Source organism: Mesoplodon bidens (genome assembly GCF_964165515.1).
Source record: "Mesoplodon bidens genome assembly, chromosome: 8".
NCBI classification, from domain to species: Eukaryota; Metazoa; Chordata; class Mammalia; order Artiodactyla; family Ziphiidae; genus Mesoplodon; species Mesoplodon bidens.
The window spans coordinates 14,262,111-14,284,295 of record NC_138165.1 but is presented as its reverse complement, the minus strand read 5'-3'; the positions used below and the strand labels follow the sequence as shown (position 1 = coordinate 14,284,295).

At 45.0% G+C, this 22,185-nt stretch overlaps 1 protein-coding gene across 2 annotated transcripts in view; it reads left to right on the top strand.

The window, feature by feature from the left end:
• Window positions 1-22,185, top strand: part of OCA2 (OCA2 melanosomal transmembrane protein) — a gene marked incomplete at its 5' end in the record, with an annotated part of 171,552 nt that overhangs the window by 21,753 nt on the left and 127,614 nt on the right. Inside the window, 8 exons of one of the 2 annotated variants that reach the window (XM_081242281.1) lie at window positions 4,794-4,880; window positions 6,465-6,563; window positions 7,952-8,140; window positions 11,715-11,772; window positions 13,832-13,904; window positions 15,271-15,431; window positions 17,209-17,291; window positions 18,751-18,904. In XM_081242281.1, the coding sequence (XP_081098407.1) occupies window positions 4,794-4,880; window positions 6,465-6,563; window positions 7,952-8,140; window positions 11,715-11,772; window positions 13,832-13,904; window positions 15,271-15,431; window positions 17,209-17,291; window positions 18,751-18,904 (904 nt within the window). The remainder of the gene's footprint in view (window positions 1-4,793; window positions 4,881-6,464; window positions 6,564-7,951; window positions 8,141-11,714; window positions 11,773-13,831; window positions 13,905-15,270; window positions 15,432-17,208; window positions 17,292-18,750; window positions 18,905-22,185) is intronic. The other variant, XM_081242282.1, reaches the window with a different exon arrangement.

Here is a 22,185-nt window from a genome sequence, read left to right as displayed (position 1 = left end):
TCATTGATTATTGATTCAACCTCCAGCTCTTCTCCCCTCCTTTGAGTTCAGGGGTGGGATTGAAAGTTCCAACCCTATGATCAAGGTTGCTTCCCCTGGCAACAAGTCCCCCCAACCATCGCTATGGGATTTCCAAAAGTCATGTCATTAAAATAAACTCATTTGGGGTTGAAAGGGGCTTGATATGAATAATAAGGCACCCTTTCACCTTTTTGGTTCTGAAGTGATTTCAGGAACTGAAGACAAAAGACCAAATACTACAACAAAAGATGCTCCCATTGCTCTTATTACTTAGAAAGGGTCTTGGGAGCTATAAGCCAGAAACTGTGGATGAAGACCAAACTATATATATATTTATTATAAATCACAATATTACAGGAAGTTCTACCCTCATGAATGGGATTAATGCTCTTATAAAGGGGACCCCAGAGAGTTCTCTCACTCTCCTTCTGCCATGTGAGGATTCAGTGAGGAGTTGGCAGTCTACAACTTGAAAGAGCTTCCTTGCCAGAGCCTGACCATGCTGGCACCTTGATCTCAGACTTCCAGTCTCCAGAACTGTGACAATAAATTTCTGTTGTTCATGAACCACTCAGTCTATGGTACTTCGTTATAACAGCCCCAAACCGACTAAGACAGTGGCCATGCAATCATCATTATTTGTAACTACTACTGCAAAGGGTCTACAGGAATTAACTGAAAAACTATAGTTTTTCAGCTATATAGTAAAGTAACAGAATGTACTAGAAATAAAATTTTCTATCCAGAAAATTTTCTCTTAAGATGCATCTCATTCATAATAAACAAAAATATCCAGAAATACTGAATGAGATGTATGACATTTATTAATCAAAATATAAAATTAGCAGAACTACCAAAGGAGAGTCGCATGGAAAGATACGTTCATATGCTTAGAAAAGAAGGCTAAGTATAAAGAAGATAAATTAATATAGAGATTAATATAATCCATAGATTTAATGAAAATAAATATCATGGACATTATAAATAGCAATGTTGACATCTGGCTCTAAGGCTGTCATTCACACTCCAAAAATGAGAAAAAACAGATAATCCCCCAAATCACAATTTTTGGGGAACATATCAGAGAACTTATGTCACAGGCCTACTAACTAGCCATAAATCTAGGAAAAGATAAGTACCTCCAATGAGAAGTGGAACACTGGCATTTTCTAACTATAGGCAGAGTACAGGATGAATATGGGGACATAGTAAAAATAGTAAGAAAAAAACAGCTGAATTAAAAAAAAATGAATTTCTAAAGCCTGAGTGTGGGCTAGCATGAGAATATAGGACCCCTGTGTACCACAGATGCAAGGGGTGTGTGCACACACCCCTTGCAGGGTCTTCTCCAGCAACTTTCAATGGGCACTTAAGAGAAAGGCTGGGGACAGGGTGGGAGACAGGGTTGGATACATCTTTGTGCATGGTGTGGGGTAGGATCTAATTTAATCTTTTGCATGTGGATATCTAATTGTCCCAGCATCATTTGTTGAAAAGTCTTTTTGCCAAATTAAGTTGCCTTGGCTATTTTTAGAAAATCAACTTGGCTATTTTTAGAAAATAAAAATCAAAATAAATGTAAATTTTTTCCCCCTGGACTCTCAGTTCTGTTCCATTGCTCTATATGTGTATATTTAGGTCAGTATCACACTGTCTTGATTACTGTAGCATTGTAGTTAAGTTTTTATTTATTTATTTATTTATTTTTGGCTGCACTAAGTGGCAAATGGAATCTTAGTTCCCTGAACAGGGGTGGAACCTGTGCCCCCTGCAATGGAAGCACAGAGTCCTAACCACTGGACTGCCAGGGAATTCCCAGGTTTTTTTTTAAATTTCCAAATCTTTATTGAGTAGGTTGATTCGGAATTTTATCATTTCCATATAGCCAACACAATTTCTTTCCATTACACTGAAATTTGTTTGAAGTGTGTTTAATACATACCATTATATGGCAATTTAACATTCTGTTCTATAATTTACATGATACATTAAAACCTTTTGAAATTTTTAATACAGTATCCTAAAATCTAGAATAATTTGAAGATTATACATTGAAGTAGTAGTGCTTTTAGGAATATAATCCTTCACATGCTAACTTCTGGAATGTAAAATGTACATAGTTACAGAAATTTAAATTTCTTGTAGTTGTTACTTATGTGACTGTTATCATCAGTGTCAAGTGATTCAGCTTTGCAACTGAAAGAGAAAAACTCTTACTTGAACCAAATTATTTTAAATACCAGAACCACTGAACAAGGGAGTGGATTACATGTGTATTGAATCTACTGCTGGTAGCATACCGTGGAAGTGACTTGTACTTTTGTTTCAGAAGACGTATTTCTCTTTTCTGTTTCTTTTTTAAAGAAATGTAAAAACTAAACTTATTAGTCATATTGTTGTTTTTATGTATTAATAGTCTCCCATTGATTTTATTTTTATGGGAGGTTATTTTTAAATCAGTCTGACAAAAATAACTATCAAATATTCTGGGTTTATATTTATTCTTCCAACTATGATTAGCTCTTGCTTTTAAAACTCCCCATTTATTTACCAAATATTTCTTAAGTGACTATTTATTGGGCTCTGTGCTAGATATGGGAGTTATCCTTAAGTTCCTCTTTGATTTAAAATGTCTGAATGCACATTTGGGAGTAATTGACTTAACAGATTATTAGCATAAACTGCAGTTTAATAAGCTCCATTGAGGTCATTTTACTTAGAGCATGTCAGTAAGTCAACAATCAGGTAAAGCCCTTACTTTCATTCCCAAGCCAGAGCCTAAGGGGCAGAGAGTATAGAGGTAATTCCCAGTGGGGTTTCCTTTTCTCTTGGCTCAAGCCAGATTGAGGAAGATGGCAGTGCCAGTAAGAAAGGGGCACTTTTTAATGGTGCCAGGAGCTAGCCAGAGTTGACGGTAAGCAAGGGGAAAATGCTGGGACAACTGCCTTATATTGGGTTGACAAAGTTAGTGTGAATGAAGTTTTGGAGGACTTGGATACAATTTCATTTAAAATCTCAGGCTGAATTTTTTAATGCTGTGTATAACGTTAGGAGACTAGTAGCTTCTTACTACATCACATGCTGGGACCTATAGGTTGGGGACCTCTTTGTTTCCTATTCTCTACATTTCTTACATGCACTGAGGCAAAAAGAGCAACTAGAAGAAAACTCTGTTACACATACCTACCTATCTGAATCTGTGCACATACAAGCTGTTTTTTTCTCCTCCAACTAAGGATGAACTTTCCATGCCCCTAGCAAATGTAGTAAGTTTTTTTTTTAAAAAACAACTTTATTGAGATATAGTTTACATACCATACAATTTGTGCACAATTCTCAACATCAAAAGAAACCCCAAACCAAAATAACCTGATTAAAAAATGGGCAGAGTACCTGAACAGACATTTTTCCAAAGAAGACATACAGATGGGCAACAGACACATGAAAAAATGCTCAACATCAGTAATCATCAGGGAAATGTAAATCAAAGCTACAATGAGGTATCACTTCACATCAATCAGGATGGCTATTATCAAAGAGATAATATATTTTGTATCTTTTGTGTCTTATGTAATTTTTTCCCCTTATTTCCTCCATTACTGCTTCTTCTCTTTATTTTTTGTAGTGACATATTTTGATTCCCTTCTCATTTCCATTTTAATATATTTTATAGATATTTTCTTTGTGGTTACTATCAAGATTCCATCTAACATCCTGAAGTTACAGCAATCTAAATTGAAATGACATCAACTGTGTTGTTTTTACTCATAACACTTCTGACACCAAATGAGAGGCTTATTTCCCTCCAGAGATTGATACCAATCAATTCTCTGATTCTCTGCAAACACCAACTGGATGTTTAACAATTCAATTAAATTCAATTCTGACACTGTCTACCTGGAGTTAGAGTCAGATCCCACTAGTCAAGGGCTCAGTCCCACAAAACTCTTCCCGCTTCAGATGCCAGTCACAATTCCTGGGCCTCCTGTATGTCTATCTAACTGGCTATTAATTTGGAGTTCCCATGACCCCCTCCTCAGTTTTGATAATTTGCTAGAATAGCTCACAGAACTCAGGAGCAATCTTTACTTATGTGTACTAATTTATTACAAAGGATACAATGCAGCAAGAGCCAAATGGAAAAGATGCATAGGGCAAACTGTGAAGGTGGGGGAAGCACAGAGCTCCCATGCCTTCTCCAGGTGTACCACCCTCCCAGAACTTTGGTGCATTCACCCACCTGTAAGCTCTCCCAAACTGTCTTATAGGATTTTTTTAATGGAGATTTCATTATGTAGGCGTGATTGATTAAATCACTGGCCATTGGTGACTGAATTCAATCTTAATTCCCTCTTTCCTTCCTTCACCACTTAACTAGATTTCCTCTGAGTTAGGGATCAGCTTGAGGTGAAATTTTAAGTTCTTCTCAGGAATTTCCTGAGCATATGTGTATGGCTTTCTAAATTCCTTTGTATACATGCCTAGTTTTGAGCATCCTAATTTCCCAGACTCTCATGCCAATCTCTTTTCTGGTCTTAGATGTTCTATTGTGTATCTCCACCCATACTCTCTTGCCCTAGGTGCTTGTGGGTTTGTTGTCCCCTTGTAGCTTTTATGAGCACTGCTTGCTGATTTTTCCCATCTGCATTCTGAGGTATATGAGATAGAGATGAGCACCTTTCATCACGCATTAACCCTTCAAGTAGCCCCAGGACAACTTAGAATAGACATACACAACCATTTTCAAATAAGGTCATTTCTGCTCCCTCTAGTTTGAAGGATTGTGGGGAACTGGGAACCAGACTGCCACCTGCTCAAGACCAAGACCACCTCCACACCAGGCACGGACTGGGGCAAAGGCAAATAAAATGCCCCCAAACTCTCCTATCATTTTGAAGATGGCCTTTTCTCTCTTGATTGCTGTAAACCTTTGTTTTCCAGAGCTCCTACAAAGTTGGTTCAAACAGCTTCTGGTTTGTGTGATGTTTCTATGGACAAATTCTCATTAGGAAGCTTGGAGCTTCCTAGTTTGCCATTTTGCTATCTCCTTCTTTTGAAGTATTGTTCTGCTGTCTGTAAAATTCTTGGTTGACAGGTGATCTTTCTGCACATGCTGTTGAGCTGCTCTAGTGAAATTTTCATTTCATTTATTGTACTTTACAATTATAGCATTTCTGTTTGTTCTTTCTTTATACTTTTTCTTTGGCAATATTCTTTATTTTGTGAGACATCATTCCTATACTTTCATATAGTTCTTGAGATATGGTTTCCTTTGGTTCTTTACACATATTTGTTTTTTAATTTAGAAAAAATTTTTCCTTAATGATATTTATTTTTTATTGAAGTATAGTTGATTTACAGTGTTGTGTTAGTTTCAGGTGTACAGCAAAGTGATTCAGTTATATATATACATATATATCTATTCTTTCTCAGATTCTTTGCCATTTTAGGTTATTACATTAAAAAAATTAATTAATTAATTTTTGGCTGTCTTGGGTCTTTGTTGCTGCTTGCGGGCTTTCTCTAGTTGCAGCGAGTGGGGGCTACTATTCTTCATTGCAGTGCGTGGGCTTTTACTGTGGTGGCTTCTCTTGTTGTGGAGCATGGCCTCTAGGCATATGGGCTTCAGTAGTTGTGGCACATGGGCTCAGAAGTTGTGGCTCACGGGCTTGGTTGCTCCGCGGCATGTGGGACCTTCCCGGACCAGGGATTGAACCTGTGTCCCCTGAATTGGCAGGCGGATTCTTTTTTTTTTTTTTTTTACATCTTTATTGGAGTATAATTGCTTTACAATGGGGTGTTAGTTTCTGCTTTATAACAAAGTGAATCAGTTATACATATACATATGCTCCCATATCTCTTCCCTCTTGCATCTCCCTCCCTCCCACTCTCCCTATCGCACCCCTCTAGGTGGTCACAAAGCACCGAGCTGATCTCCCTGTGCTATGCGGCTGCTTCCCACTAGCTATCTATTTTACATTTGGTAGTGTATACATGTCCATGCCACTCTCTCACTTTGTCCCAGCTTACCCTTCCCCCTCCCCGTATCCTCAAGTCCAGTCTCTAGTAGGTCTGCATCTTTGTTCCCATCTTGCCTCTAGGTTCTTCTGACCATTTTTTTTCTTTCTTTCTTTTTTTTTTTAGATTCCATATATATGTGTTAGCATACAGTATTTGTTTTTCTCTTCCTGACTTACTTCATTCTGTATGACAGTCTCTAGGTCCATCCACCTCACTACAAATAACTCAGTTTCATTCCCTTTTATGGCTGAGTAATATTCCATTGTATATATGTGCCACATCACCTAAGTGTCCATCAACAGATGAATGGATAAAGAAGATGTACCACTGACTCTTGGGGCACGTTCTTGAATCTAGCCACAACCATCAGTGAGCACAGCCATCATGTTGTGTTGATCCCTTTCCTTCCCTGTGTTTTTCAGGTCTCACCCTCCTTTCCCCCAGTTCTTCAGCTCCAGTTCTAAAGACCCCTGCTTTACAGAAAACACACCTTTGCTGAGGAATTTCTCACAAGAGAAAGGGTGAGGTGTTTTTTTCTTTCTTTCTTATAAAATTAAGAAATCTCTGAGCATTATCCTTTGCACTTATGCTGGAGAATTTCTTCCTGAGATATGAATTTTTACCTGACATGTATAGTCTCTGCTAGATCCTTGTCGATTCAATGTGTGTTCATGATTCTAGTGGTTGTATTCTGTGCCTTATGAATTGCCAAGTAACCTTGAGCATAACCTTGCAGTGACTGAATAGCACATGTACACACTCATGCATGCACACAGCTGGGAAAGGCCATCTTGCCAGGCCAGGGCTTCTCAACCAGGGTTGAGGTTGGCACTGTCAGGAGACATTTTTTGTTGTCACTAATGGGGGAGGGGTACTACTGGCATTTAGGGTAGAGGACAGGGATGCTGCTAAACATCCTGCATTGCACAGGACACCTCCCCACAACAAAGAATTATCTGGCTCAAATATCAATAGTTATGAAGTTGAAAAATGTATGATTTAAAAGAAAACTTTACTTCCTGTAAGTTTGAAGTTCCTTTTTCTTGTTGTGAACCAGTCCTAAAGCAGTGATAAGAGTTCAGGAGAATGACAATGTCCTGTTCAGCTAACTCGGTTCGAAAGGCGTAGATGGAGAGGCCTAATGTAATAGACTGTGGCTCTTGTGTCAATAGTGCCACCCCACAAGTATTTCATGTATCTCCACAGGAGAATTCTGGGCTTGGTGAAGCCTCACTAGAGTCAAGTGCTGACTGAGAATCTGTACTGAATGAGTTGCTCAGTTGTTCAGGGATTCAACCAAAATTAAATGGATATATCCACATGTAATTTTGATAAAAGTTTATGATACCCCTTGATTCATCCTTCTAGATATAGGTCCCATTCTTGGGCCTATCTAGTGCAATACTGATGTTCCCCACTCCTGCTCATGCTCATGTAGATGTTGGGTGGGAAAGCTAGGTAGACCATCTCCCCTACAGCTCCATTACAGATAGATACCTACAAAGAGGAGAAAAGGCTTACGCCACTCACTGTGCTTCAGGATGAGTATAACAGGACCAGGTATTGAGAACTCCAGCACAATCAAAGAGAAAGCAAAAACTGAAATGAGCTGGAGCTGGTCTGAGCCAGAAAAAGCTTTACTGGAAAGTTCCAAACTCAGAACAAGCCGATGTTTCTTAAAGGTCCACAATTTATTTTGAAGACTGTGTGACCCCAGACGATTTCCCTCCATTCCAGGGTCTGTGATGTCAAGAAAGACCCATTCCCACCAGTCTGACAGTACTACAATATCGATGGTCCTTTTAAAAACGAGTACTGATTATACATTTCACGCTCACCCCTGAGATGAAGTGTTGCTTTGGAGATGCTCCTATTTCCGTGAAAATAACCACAAAGCCTCGATTTCCAGGTCACGGTGCGTGCCCATTTACCACCCAGAGTTCATCACTGCTGAAGAATCTTGGGAGAACAGCTCAGCTGAGTGGGAGGGCGGATCCCTGCTGAGCAGAGACTTGGTAGGTTCCTCTGGATCCGCCTCCTCAGAGAAGGGGGAGCTTCTGGACAGCGCTCACATCAGGCTCCGTCTTTCCAAGTTGAGGTAGGAAGACTTGGAGTGCCAGCACTGGCACAGGGTGTTGGTCGCACAGTGCACGCCGCCCACCTGGGACTGGGCTGGGGAGTGGGGCGCAGTGTGGGTATTGCCCTCGTGACATCCTTCCCGAGGACAGGGTGGAGGTGAGGAAGAAGGCTAGGCGACACTTTCCTGGGAGGTAATCTTCCTTCCTTTCCTCCAGGCCCTGGAAGACAGATAAAGCGCGTTCGAACCAGCATGGAGCCTTTAAGGCTACAGGAAAACCCAATTAGAGACCTAAATGACTAACACCCCACACACCTGTCCTTTCTGTTGTGTGGCTGGGGTCTTCAAGTCCATGAGGCTTTGTGGATGAAGTAGTCCCCGTGGTGTATTAGAAGCTGATATTATCATTTGTAGTCAGTGATGAAGCACGTTATTAGAAGGGCTCTGCACAGGAAGCAGAAAGAGGGTTTTTTTTTTTTTTTTAAATGACATGTCAGTTTACATTATTTATTTATGTATTTATTTTTGGCTGTGTTGGGTCTTCGTTTCTGTGCGAGGGCTTTCTCTAGTTGCGGAGAGCGGGGGCCACTCATCATCGCGGTGCGCGGGCCTCTCACTGTCGCGGCCTCTCTTGTTGTGGAGCACAAGCTCCGGATGAGCAGGCTCAGTAGTTGTGGCTCACGGGCCCAGCTGCTCCGCGGCATGTGGGATCTTCCCAGACCCGGGCATGAACCCGTGTGCCCTGCATTGGCAGGCAGATTCTCAACTACTGCGCCACCAGGGAAGCCCAGAAAGAGGGTTTTTAGGGGTGATGCAGCTGCAGGTGGGGCCGAGAGAGGCCGAGTCCTCCGCGCATGCGTAGGAGGGCGGAGGGCGCGCATGCGCTGAGGATCTGAGGGAATTCTGCAGCACCCCCGCGCGGGTCGGAGCAGGAGAGATCTCCCCCTTGTTTGTCTGTTGAGGCTTCTGCGTGAGCGTTTACTCGAAGGAGGGGTTCTGTTGAGAGCCACACATTTGAAAGTGGCATTTCCAGGGACACAATACCAGGACCACCAAGGCCCCCACTATGTATCTGCTCCGAGGTAGCTGAGGAACCAGCAGGGCCGGGCGTGTCCGTGCAGCTTTCTCCGTGTCGCCTGGCATTCCCCTCGCTCCACAGCCTTCCGTGGGCTTCCACTAAAATGGTCTACGTGAAAACCCATGGATAGGAGAGAAGACACCATGAAGCTATCAAATATTAGTGTTATTATTTCTCTACATTAGGGGGCCCAGCTTTTCTGAAGCTGTTTGAAGGGCTGATTAGAAGTGTACCTACTGGGGCTTCCCTGGTGGCGCAGTGGTTGAGAGTCCGCCTGCCGATGCAGGGCACACGGGTTCGTGCCCCGGTCTGGGAAGATCGCACATACCACGGAGCGGCTGGGCCCGTGAGCCATGGCCGCTGAGCCTGCGCATCCGGAGCCTGTGCTCTGCCACGGGAGAGGCCACAACAGTGAGAGGCCCGCGTACCACAAAAAAAAAAAAAAAGAAGTGTACCTACCTGCATCCCAAAGTGTATCTGTCTTTACCTAGAGAGGCCCACTCTCAGGTGTCCTACTGATCTTTCAGGCAATCCTGAGAGGTAGGTGAGGTACTTCAGAGAGGGTAAGGGTTTTGCCTGAGGTCATGCAGGTTGTGAGAGGAGCAAAGGGCTGGGGGGAGGAATGCGACCCCAGGTCCCCCACCAGTGCTTGTCCATGGAGATGTCTTTTCCCACCATGCCTCCCAGCCATGTGTAGTTTCTTCACCTTGACTGGTCTTAGCTCTTCTCATAGTGTGACAAATATTGGCCGATTAATGTGCTATAAAATTACTTGAATCATGTGAAAGTGTGTGAACAGGGACCTGGCCCCATAGGTCACCATGATGGTAAGCGCTGACACTGTTAACACCCTTCTCCAGCTGGCTGCCTCACAACTCCAGAGGATGCGAGCTTCCTCAAAGGTCCCATCCCATGGAAAATAGAACCAAGTACATTTAAGCCTTTACATTCAGTCGTTGTTTTATCTTCTACGATTCATAGAATCGTTGCCTCAAACTTGCCACTTAACTGAAAGACTTAGTGCCATTCTTTTTAACATGTCTAGAAAGTACTACACATGTTTTTTGAAGAAACTTGTAAAAATTATTTTGGATGGTCAGCTCTGCGGTATATGTCAGTTATGTAGAAAGAAATTAGTATTTAAAATAGTTCAACTGGAGCAAGACAGGAATAAAGATGCAGACCTACTAGAGAATGGACTTGAGGATACGGGGAGGGGGAAGGGTAAGCTGGGACAAAGTGAGAGAGAGGCATGGACATATATACACTACCAAACGTGAGGTAGATAGCTAGTGGGCAGCAGACGCATAGCACAGGGAGATCAGCTCGGTGCTTTGTGACCACCTAGAGGGGTGGGATAGGGAGGGTGGGAGGGAGGGAGATGCAGGAGGGAGGAGATGTGGGGACATGTGTATATGTATGGCTGATTCACTTTGTTATGAAGCAGAAACTGACACACCATTGTAAAACAATTATACTCTAATAAAGATGTTTCAAAAATGTATTAAAAATAGTTCAATTAATGCTTCATGCTTTAAAAGGAAATGTTTTTTGATTCCCATTTGAATAGGAGCTATTGATCATAATTTGGAAGGGTGAAATATTACTCATCAAATTCATTAAATCTGAGAGAATGCAAAACAAGGTTTTACCGTTTTGAAAGGATCAGAAAGGTTTTGAAAAAGATATCCCTATATAGACTTTATTCCTTTGTTCTACAGACATGTGTCAAGCACAGGCTGTGTACCAGCACCCTTCCTTTTGCAGGGCAGAACACAAATACCCCAGGGCTCGCTCTCGAGGAGGGGCCAGGGGAGAGCTCCCCCCAGCACTAGGCAGTGATTGTGTCTTCAGGAGGTAGGATCTGGTGGGCCCTGGGGAGGTGACAAGAGCAGAGATAAGCCTGGAGTGGCTGCCAGGCCCACATTCGCCAAGGACCTGAGGGCCACAATTAAGAAGTGTGTAATGATGACTGGACCAGGGTGCCATCAGGAGTCCTAAGAGGGCCTGAATGTCTATTGAATTATCTCCTAAGGAATTCTTAAAGGACTCTGCTGGTACAACCGGTTATAGCATTGCAATTTCTTTCTTGAATTGTTTGGCTATGTCTCAGTCGATGTTTATTTGATGATCAAATCCATATGCCTACCTTCCAGAAAACACAGGGGGAAATAATTGATAAATATGAATCTGAGAGCTGAGATAAAGCTTGTTTCCAGGAAACGAGAGCCTTTAAAAGGCTAGTGAAGAGGCTCCAATCTTGAACTTCAGCATCTCTGCTAAGAAACAGTGTCCAGACACTCAGGGTTAAGTTTGTTCCCCTCTATAACCTCCACCAATCTGCTGGTGTCCTCAGCAGTATCCTCCTTCATACCATGTTATGGAAAGAATTTCACACATGTGCTTTGAGATAAGCATTACCCAAGGCTTCAGCAGGCATCTGAGGTTTGACAGTTCAGGGCACATGCAAGCAGGACTGCTGTCAGTGTGACCTGGGGCCTGTCTTTTCTCTTGCAGGTGCTGTGTGCGGTGGCTGAAAGTCACGGGCTTATTTGTCTTTGTGGTGCTGTGCTCTGTGAGTACCAGGGCACCCTGAGCTTTGCTGTCTGCTCAGCAGAGCCCCCGGGTGCATCGTGCTGGGTAGCAGGGCACCTGAGGTGTGGGGCTCACACATTTCTTTGGAGGAGTTCCTGAGGGTGTGTGGGACGGCAGCCTGGGGGTGGCTAGGGAGGCCTGCCCTTAGCAATGCTCCTCTGTGTTGTCCCCAGTCATACAATGGAAGCCCTGAGGACCTGGCTTTGCTCTGTGGAAGGCAGATAGCTTGCCCGCAGGTCTCAATGCCCACCTTAAGCGGCTTACCAAATTCTCTTTTCAACCACATGCAGTAAACACTCTTTAGTTGTGTTGGGACATGTCCAGCCATCATGGGTGCCCCCAGGAATGTCTCAGTGCCCCTTTGGGATGGCTCCCAGCTGAACCACCCTGTTTGGGAGAGAGTGAAGTTCTATGTTTGCCTCTTCCCTGGAGGCTGCTCTGATTTTACTTGCCCTCCCCAGGGAGGGCTGCAGAGCCAGGGCCCTGGAGGTGACCTAAGTGTTCCCTCTGACTTGAGGGGTCACGAGTTTCACTGCCAGCATTTGGGTGGTGTGTGCCCTGGTGTGGCCCTAGCCGAGATCACGTTGTAGGCACTCAAAATATATTTGCTGAATGCGTGAGTGTGAGGCCCCCCATTTGTGTGTGTGCATGTGGGTGTGAGGCCCCCATGTCTGCCTGTGTGTCTGTGTGTGTGCACATAGGTGTGAGGTACCAAGTGCCTGGCTGTGTGTTTGTGTGTGTGCCTGCCTCTGTGGGACGTGTGGGTCTTTTGCGGTGTGTGAGCATTTTGAGGTTGTGTGTGTGCCTAAGGAGTTATTGCTAGAGTTAATAGTTACCTATTTTTAGCATTGGCATAGGGTAGTTTGTGTGGGCCAGTTTTGGGAGACACCAGTAGGTGGTTGGTATGTGCCTCTGTGACAGGGTATGAGATTGTGAGCAAGGAAGAGGTGGGTGAGTGGTGTTTCCATACTTGTGCCCTGTGGACTCCAGGACTGTTGTGGCTGTGGCTTTTCTCTGAAGGCAGCCTGTGGTGACAGCCATGCTGGCTGCCCTTTGTGACTGGAAGCTGTGTATGTGACCACGTGTAGCTGTGAATACATGATCTTCATTATCTGTGTGTGTGGGCATGAGGGTTGGGGCTCTATGTGTGTGCAGGATTGTACATGACAAGAGCCTCCTCTTCTCAGTGTGACATATAGGGAACAATGTTGCATTTCAGACAGCAAGGGTGCATGAAGTCAATACTGGCTGAATTGAAATGAGTACAGGCTTCTTTAGTAATCCACATGGGAGGAGAGCAGTGGCACAGAGAAAGGAAATCTAAGCACAGAACAAAAAACCAATTGCATTGAACTCTGAAAACTTCATGAGTTTACTTTTTTGGCTACCAGTTTGCCTTTCTACTTCCTATTCACAGAGTTGTGTGGTTCTGAAACCCCAGCTGCTTAGCATAGCCTGGTGGGTGGATGTACTGGGGTATCCAAGGAGGAGGTATGGGTGGCCCAAGTCTCCCCTGACCCCTGAGAGCTGACCTGAGCTCGGTGTCTGTTCTTCATCCTTCTTCTGGTAACTGAAATTTTGGTGATTTGTGGACACAGTCCAAAACAGAATTTGAGGGATTTGTGTTGAACGTCTGTAATCTGTTATCTCATCATCGCTTTTACTTTCTGATGAAGTATAAGATACTCTGCAAATTCCACAAGCATGTGCTCCCACCATCATATGGGCTGTATTTCCTTCTCTCCAGTGTGGGAAAACCACGTTTACCCTCCTCTCATGATTTAATTTTATGGCTGGATATTTAATCCTTAAAACTGGCAAATATCAATAATCAAGGCCCATTGTAGCAGAAAATAGTATAATGGATCCGAATTTTATCTTTTAATATCTCAGAAAAGCTATTTAGAGTAAGCTGGTGAATTTTGGACACATCAAGCAGCACCATTATCATACCCGTATTTTCAGCTGTTATCAAAGTTACTTAAATCCTATTGCTCTCACACCACAAATCTATCATTAAATGTTTCTGATTGTTACAGATTTTATTTAGCCTGTATCCAGATCAAGGAAAGTTATGGCAGTTGCTGGCTGTGTCACCGCTGGAAAGCTACTGTATCCAAACCTGTACTGAGATGGACAGTCACCCATGGTTGAGTCACAAAGTGAAGAGACCCGAAAACTATCATGACTGTTGCCCAAGGTCACAGCCTAAGCAATTACCATTCCTCCCTGTGTGTGTTTTGTTTCTCCAGGACGTTTGGTGAAAGATGAGGCTTCAGAACAGAAGGGGAGGGGCACTAGTGAGACTGCGATGGGTGGGTGGTGGTGAGGTTCCCCACGGAATGGTGACGGCAGCCAAACTGTGTGTTTTAGTTAAGGCCCGGCTTCCTGTGGCTCTTGGATGCTCTGTTCTGTTCCTTGCCCCCAACCTCTTGTGTTTTGGCTTGGGTGGTTCCTCTTGACCTATCTTTATTTTAAGTTCATTGGTTCTTTCCTTGGCTGTGTCATCTGAGTTTGATGATTGCTTGGTTTCTTACACTCTGGGCTCTCTTGCCTTTTTGTAGGCCTCAGCTGCCATAACAGAATACCACAGCCTGGGTGGCTTAAACAACGGACATTTATTTCTCAAAGTTCTGGAGGCTGGACATCCAAGGTCAGGGTGGGCTGATTTGACTTCTAATGAGGGCTCTCTTCCTGGCTTGCAGATGGTCACCTTCCTGCTATGTCTTCACAGGGCCTTTCCTTTCCTGTGTGTGTGTTTATGAGTGTGTATGTAGAGAGAGTGAGAGCTCTCTGGTATCTCTTCTTACAAGGACACTAATCCTATCAGATCGGGGCCCCACCTTATGACCCCATTTAACCTCCGTTACTTCCTTAGAGGCCCCATCTCCAAGTATAGCCACACAGGTGCTCAGGGCTTCAACGTATGAATATGGGGACTGGACATTCAGTCCACAGCACTGAGGTAAAGTTTTAAGCTTGGAGATGATCACACCTTAACTTCTATGAGCCTTAGTTTTGGGGTGTGGGGAGTTGTATAAATCTCGTTGGAGGTAGGCTGTGTTGTGGTTTGTAGTTGCCATGGTAACCTTCAGTGCCCCAGACACTTGGAATTTCTCGGCCTCTTTCCATCTGTCCACTGTTCATCATGCATCCAGGAACTGGGGTAGGCGTTTTATGCTGCTGCAAAGAGTAGAAGCAGAGATGATAGTAGGATGGGAGACACCCCCTAAACGTTAAACCAGAGGATCCAAAACACAACTAAACAAAGCAAAACCAATTGTGCGTGTCAGGGGTGAGGGGCTGAAGAGGTAGGAGCAGTCAGGGCAGCGGCACAGGTGGAAGGGACGGCCTGGACATACATCTCCTTGTGCGCTTTCCAAGATGGGTGTTCCCTGGGAAGGTGGGAAAGGTCGGTGGGGGGGGACCCTCCAGGCCTCTCCTCCTTGCTTTGTAGTTCACCTTGACAGCCCCCCAGCTGTGAACCTCAGCAACCATGCAGACTCCATGCTGCTCCAAGTGGACCTGGCAGGGGCCCTGGTGGCCAGTGGCCCAAGTCATCTCGGGAGAGAAGAGCACGTGGTGGTGGAGGTGACCCAGGCTAATGCTCCAGGCTCCAGACGGGGGCGGCCACAGCAGGTGACACTCATAAGTTATTTGAAAGGAATTGTAAAAATTCATTTCACCTCTTTATAAATTGAGTTTCCTCTCTAACAGATTTGATGGGAGCCATAAGGCAATGACACCATTATTAGGCAAGCCCTTATCTTTTGCTTTGTCTTTGAAATTCTCTTTTCTCTAAGACAGTTATAAAACTCTCACCATTTCAGTAAAGTCAGGCTTTTGAGGCTTTTTTTTTTTTTAATTTAGAGTGATTTTACTGGGCAATTCAGGGAAACATTATATATTTGAAAGTGCAGTTAAACCTGAGCCTTCAAATATATAATGTTTCCTTCTGTACCATGAGGTACTCCAATACCACGGTTCCCTTGAGTTTGTGGGCACTTGGCTAAGACTGTGTCTGGTTTCCCCGAGCTTCTGCTTCTATAGCAATAGGACCCTGTGCTCAGCGTCTAAGCCAAAGCCTTCAGTTCACATCCTGTGAAGGCTAGGAGAGCCAGCAGTGGTGTTGTCACCATGTCCCAGAGCCCAGACAAGGCCTGGCCCCTCTCTGTACACCCTGACTTGTGCCCCAAGTCCTGGCCTCAGTGACTCCCCTGGATTATCATGATAACTTCTATATGAAGTCGTATCCCTAGTTCACGGGTTTTCCCTATTATAACGAATAGAAGGAAACCCTGCTGGTACACAAGGCTGTGTCATCCAAAATGGAGTGTCACTGGAGTAACGGTGGGTTACTGCACCCATCACATTTTTCTGCCATGCAGAGAAGTGTCCCCAGAGCCAATGTCTCGTTATAAAGAAGGCTGCGGTTTCATGGGCAATGGCTGGTGTTGCACCGAAGTTCTAAGCCGGTGGCTCTGACTGTGGTCTTAGGGCATAAACTTGGCTTCCCTGTTTGCAGCCCACAGCTCACTGGCTCCTCGGTAAAGACGAGGTAGGCACGTGTCATCTACTGTTGGCTCCTTTTGTGACCTTGTGTGGAGGAGGGCATGACCTTTTGCAGCCTGCTGACATAGCTGCCTGTTCCAGAAACACAACACAGTAGATCTTTACTGAAGGATTGTTTTCTGATACACTCTTTCCAAACACGGAAGTGTTTAAGAGAACTTTTGATCTCTCATTCATGCTTTGACCGATTTCAGAGTTCCTATTTTCAACTTTCTTTATGATTTGTGGGCGGCAAGACTCCTGCCCTCCCATTGAAAGTTCCCTGGCAACCTCAGTCAGGCTGCCTGCCTCTGCCCGGGCACACCTCCATCTCTGCTCACATCTGGCCCCTCTCCGCTGGCTTCTCCACTCCTCTCCTCCTGACAAGAACGTACAGGCACTTTGGCCCGCAGCAAAGGGAGCTCATCCTCTGGCCCTCCCTCCCACAGGCTCCTGTGACCTGGGTGTGGAGAGTTTCCTGCCTTCAGTTTGCAAACAGGAAGCAGTTCTAAGCAAGCCTTTCTCGTCAGTTGCCTCAGTGGGTTCAGAAGACTCCAAGTCTCCAGTATTGTGCAATGATTTCCTTTTCTCTTGATAAATCGTATTTACTTCTATATCTTTGTGTCTTTGTACATGAATTCTGTATTTGTACTTCCGTAATTTTCTTAAACACAGCCCTCCAGTTGTGGACATTTCCAGCTGCACACCACCTGGCTGTCTCTAGTGTCTCCGTGCGAAAAGGCTTCATGCTCCTCTCTTTCTCCTTTTCTTATTCTAGACAAGAACCTACATTGAACAGCGTGGGACCCCAGGTGATGACCCAGGTTCAAAGCCTTACCAGGATTTCATGCTTTGACTTTTACAGGTCACTCATAACTGGACGGTGTTTTTAAATCCAAGCAGAAGTGAGCGCACGGTGCTGAGCAGGACCTTTGAGGTTCTGAGCAGGTGGGTCTTGGTGACTGAGGTCTTGGGGAAGCTCCTCTGGGACACGCTCACCTAGAGAAGTGTGACCCTTGGGACTCCAGTTATGAATAGCCAGGCCAGTTACGGGCTTGGACGAGATGCTCCTTTTGTGTGGACAGTGAACATGAGGCTGTGGCCGGGCGTCAAAACCACACGTATCAGGAAGTAAGAGGATTGATTACAGGCCCCATTTTGAAGCAAATGGTGTTTTGTAGCTGATGCTTTAAATTCATTAATATCATGAAGCTATGCAATGGGGAATTCCAGAAAATCTTAGGATTCTTTTTTTCTTTACTGCCACTCCATATTAAGTCTGTACTCTTGGTTACTGTATGAGTTTGCTAGGCCCGCTATAACAAATACCACAGACGGGTGGCTTAAACAGTACAAATTTATTTCCTCAAGTTGTCAGCAAGGTGTGTCTCTCCTGAGGCCCCTCTCCTTGGTGTGGAGACACCATCTTCCCCCTGTGTCCTCGTGCTTGTCCCTCTGTGCATGTCTGTGCCCCAAACTCCTTTTCTTATAAGGACACCAGTCATATTGGCGTCACTATTTTTGACTTAATCACCTTTGTAAAGATCTTATCTCCAAATGCAGTCACATTCTGAAGTGGGGTTAGGAAGTCCACATATCGAAGGGATACAGTTCAGCTCAGAACAGTTACTGAAATTTTATTCATTTATTTATTTTTTTTTGCGGTGCGCGGGCCTCTCACTGCTGTGGCCTCTCCCGTTGCGGAGCACAGGCTCCGGACGCGCAGGCTCAGCGGCCATGGCTCACGGGCACAGCCACTCCGCGGCATGTGGGATCCTCCCGGACCGGGGCACGAACCCGCGTCCCCTGCATCGGCAGGCGGACTCTCAACCACTGCGCCACCAGGGAAGCCCAGTTACTGAAATTTTAGAAAGTGCTTTAGTTTCACCAGGCCACGCTGTTGATGACTTACATACTCCTTGTTCCTGGTGCTTTCACACTGTTGGCGACAACCTGTCTACCTGTTCTCAGGTTGCACATCCTTTTCCAAATCTCTCACATGGGAGAATAGTCGGCTATGCTATTTGTTAGCAGGTAAAGCAATCAGGTATGTGACGAGGAGGAAGAGGGAAAATTCAATGGCTAGAACCGCTGTGAACTTCCCTGCCCACTGGTCATTGTTGGAGTGGCACCTGCAGCAAAGAAGGCGCTGCCCGAAGGGGGCTGAGTAGCTATGTCAGAGGGGCCTGGCCGTGGGGAGGCTGTGCACGCATCGCACACAGCTTGCCTGTGCTCAGGGCTCCTCATCTGCCAGGTCAGGCATTAGTGTGAGTCACTCTGAGATGAGTTCAGGCTCTGGTAATGGCCATGGATGACGTGTTGGGAAAGACACCGAGGGAGCAGCACTAATGGCTGATGGCTGGTCTGTTTCCCTTGTCAGTGGTAAGATCTTTGCTTCATTCTGCAGAGAGCCTGTTTCCATCAGCGTTCGAGCCTCCCTCCAGAAGACCCAGGTTGTTCCTCTTTTGATGGCTCATCAGTACCTCCGCACAAGCATTGAAGCCCAAGTGACCATGGCGGCGGTCATTCTTGCTGGGGTCTACGTGCTGATTATATTTGAGGTAACTTGCATGCCTGCTCTCCTGGGTTTGTCTGTGCGCCCACAAGTGTATTTTGACACTTGCTTGTTGGGTGCTTAGGGATGGGCTCAGTCTTGCATCTTAATCAAATTGAAAGAGTGTCTTTCCTAAAAAGTAACATTTCCCTCATTCTACGTAGAAAATTGCTCTGTACTGGAATATCTGCTGAATCTTGGCAATTGACATATGTAAGATAAGTTTTGCCAGGCACCAGCAAACGTTTATTGAGAAAACTGAATATGCATGTGATTTTCTCACCCTCACTTTGCTGCTCATACAAAGTGTGATCCTGAGGGGACAAATGTTGAACCTCTCTGAGACTCAGGGTCTTCTTCTGTAAGATGGGCATGTTAAAATGCCCCCTAGCTGCTTCATAGGATTGTGTGCATGATGGGGACCTGGGAGACCTTGGGCTACATGTGGGGAAGCATTATTATCTTTTATGCTTATCAACTCAGCTAATGAGCCTTTTCACAAGTGATCTCATGTCCCATAAATTCAATTTTTCTGGGAAACTTTAAGTGTGGCTATACCTTCAATAGCATGGAACAAAGTACAGACACTGCCTGGGCTGGGCAGGTCCATTGTTGGTTTGATTGTGAAACCAGATTTACAACAACGTGTTGATGGGAATGTTGGCTCCAGTGGGCTGAGCCTGGAGGGTCAGGAGAGGATGTGACTGTGAAGAGGTGTTTCTTCCCGAAGTATGAGAAGTGCCGTGGAACTTCAAGGGGGTGAGCTGAGGGAGGAGTCACCAGGATAGTCCCTGAAGTCCCCTGCGGCTGTCTGGTCTGCCTGGCTCCAGCAAGTTGAGCCCCTAGCTGTCCAGCAAGGTCCACTCACTGGTTTAGTTGCTCTTTCTCTTAATGTCTCTTTTATTCTGGGGCAGCTCTATTCTCTCCATTCTTTCTCTATTTTCTTTTCAATCAATATTATCATTGTTTCAGAGTTCCTATGGCCATGCACACACTCTGTGATCCGGCAGAGTCCAGAGGTGTCCAGGAGCAGGTTGTTGAGCAGTTTTCTCCCCGAGAGGCCACAGAGAACACACTCCGCCCTCCATGGCAGTGTTTCTGCCAAGGGCAGGATGCCTGAGATTCAGAGCCCAAGGCTGTTGTTGGGGGCTTGTCGCATAGGCACCCTCAGCCCACCAAAGTCCCAGGCTCCCAGAAGTAAGGCAGATGTTCACATAATAAGTCACATTTTTTTTGTTTTTTTGCGGTACGTGGGCCTCTCACTGTTGTGGCCTCTCCCGTTGTGGAGCACAGGGTCCGGACGCGCAGGCTCAGTGGCCATGGCTCACGGGCCTAGCCGCCCTGTGGCATGTGAGATCCTCCCGGACCAGGGCATGAACCCGTGTCCCCTGCATCGGCAGGTGGACTCTCAACCACTGTGCCACCAGGGAAGCCCACTAATCACATTTTTATACCAACAGTTTAGGCATACTGGTACAGCAGAATGCAGTACTCCAGGCTCACAGAGCAACCTTATCACTTGGTAACACAGGGAACATTTCAAAAGCCAAGTACTCAGACGTCAGCCAAGGCCAACCCTGGAGCAGGCTCTTCTAAAGGCCCTTCTAATGATGGCTGCCTCAGGCTTGCCAGGTCTTTACTGCACCACCATCTGGTTGAAAAATCCTCTTCTGTTTTTCTGTAGAATATCCCGCACCCTGGATTGTTACTCTAGTCCCTCTATCTCCGACAGACTACAATTTAGATCTGAAGCCTTCAGGTTGAATTACGGGGCCCACATGCTTCACAGGTGTGCTGGGAGTTTGAGTTGTATGGAGGAGAAGGCATCCGGGTGTCCTCCTTTCAGGGACGCTGAGATCGCCCAGTGCGTTTGCGTGGTAGCAGCCCCGCCTGTTTGCTGTCACGCTCCCTGCTGCTACCTGTGCTCTTAATGGCTTTAATATCCACCAGGGACCGTTGCCTGACTCAGTGGTTTCATTAGCGTTTACAGTAAACTTTCTGGTCTTCATTCTGCGTTTATAAACGATTCATTCTGTATTGAAGAACTTTCTCCCACCCAATTTCGTTACTTCATGCCAGAGACACAAGATTAATGTTCTTTAATTAATGATTTTCATAGAAGTGAATTGCTGCCTTAGCAACGTACAGTGGTATCCACTGAGTTATTTTGTGTCTCTTAGATTTTTTTTTTTTTTGCGGTATGTGGGCCTCTCACTGCTGTGGCCTCTCCTGTTGCGGAGCACAGGCTCCGGACACGCAGGCTCAGCGGCCATGGCTCACGGGCCTAGCCGCTCCGCGGCATGTGGGATCTTCCCGGACCGGGGCACGAATCTGTGTCCCCTGCATCGGCAGGCGGACTCTCAACCACTGCACCACCAGGGAAGCCCTCTTAGATTTTTCTGAATATCATTTTGAATGTATGGATATAATAGATTCAGTGTGCTTTAATCAATCACAGTCACTAGTAATTAAAAAAATACAGTCCAGTGCCAATTTATTTATTTTTGAATTTTATTTTATTGTATTTTTTAATACAGCAGGTTCTTATTAGTTACCTGTTTCATACATATTAGTGTATATGTCTCAATCCCAATCTCCCAATTCATCCCACCACCACCACCCCCCGCTTTCCCCCTCTGGTGTCCATATGTTTGTTCTCTACATCTGTGTCTCTATTTCTGCCTTGCAAACTGGTGCATATGTACCATTTTTGTAGATTACACACACACACACGTTAATATACGATATATGTTTTTCTCTTTCTGCCTTACTTCACTCTGTATGACAATCTCTAGGTCCATCCATGTCTCTACAAATGACCCAATTTCATTCCTTTTTATGGCTGAGTAATATTCATTGTATATATGTACCAGATCTTCTTTATCCATTCATCTGTCCATGGGCATTTAGGTTGCTTCCATGACCTGCCTATTGTAAATAGTGCTGCAATGAACATTGGAGTGCATGTGTCTTTTTGAATTATGGTTTTCTCTGGGTATATGCCCAGTAGTGGGATTGCTGGGTCATATGGTAATTCTATTCTCAGTTTTTTAAGGAACCTCCATACTGTTCTCCATAGTGGCTGTATCAATTTACATTCCCACCAACAGTGAAGGAGGGTTCCCTTTTCTCCACACCCTCTCCAGCATTTGTTGTTTGTAGATTGTCTCATGATGCCCATTCTAACTGGTGTGAGGTGATACCTCATTGAGTTTTGATTTGCATTTCTCTAATAATTAGTGATGTTGAGCAGCTTTTCATGTGCTTCTTAGCCATCTGTAAGTCTTC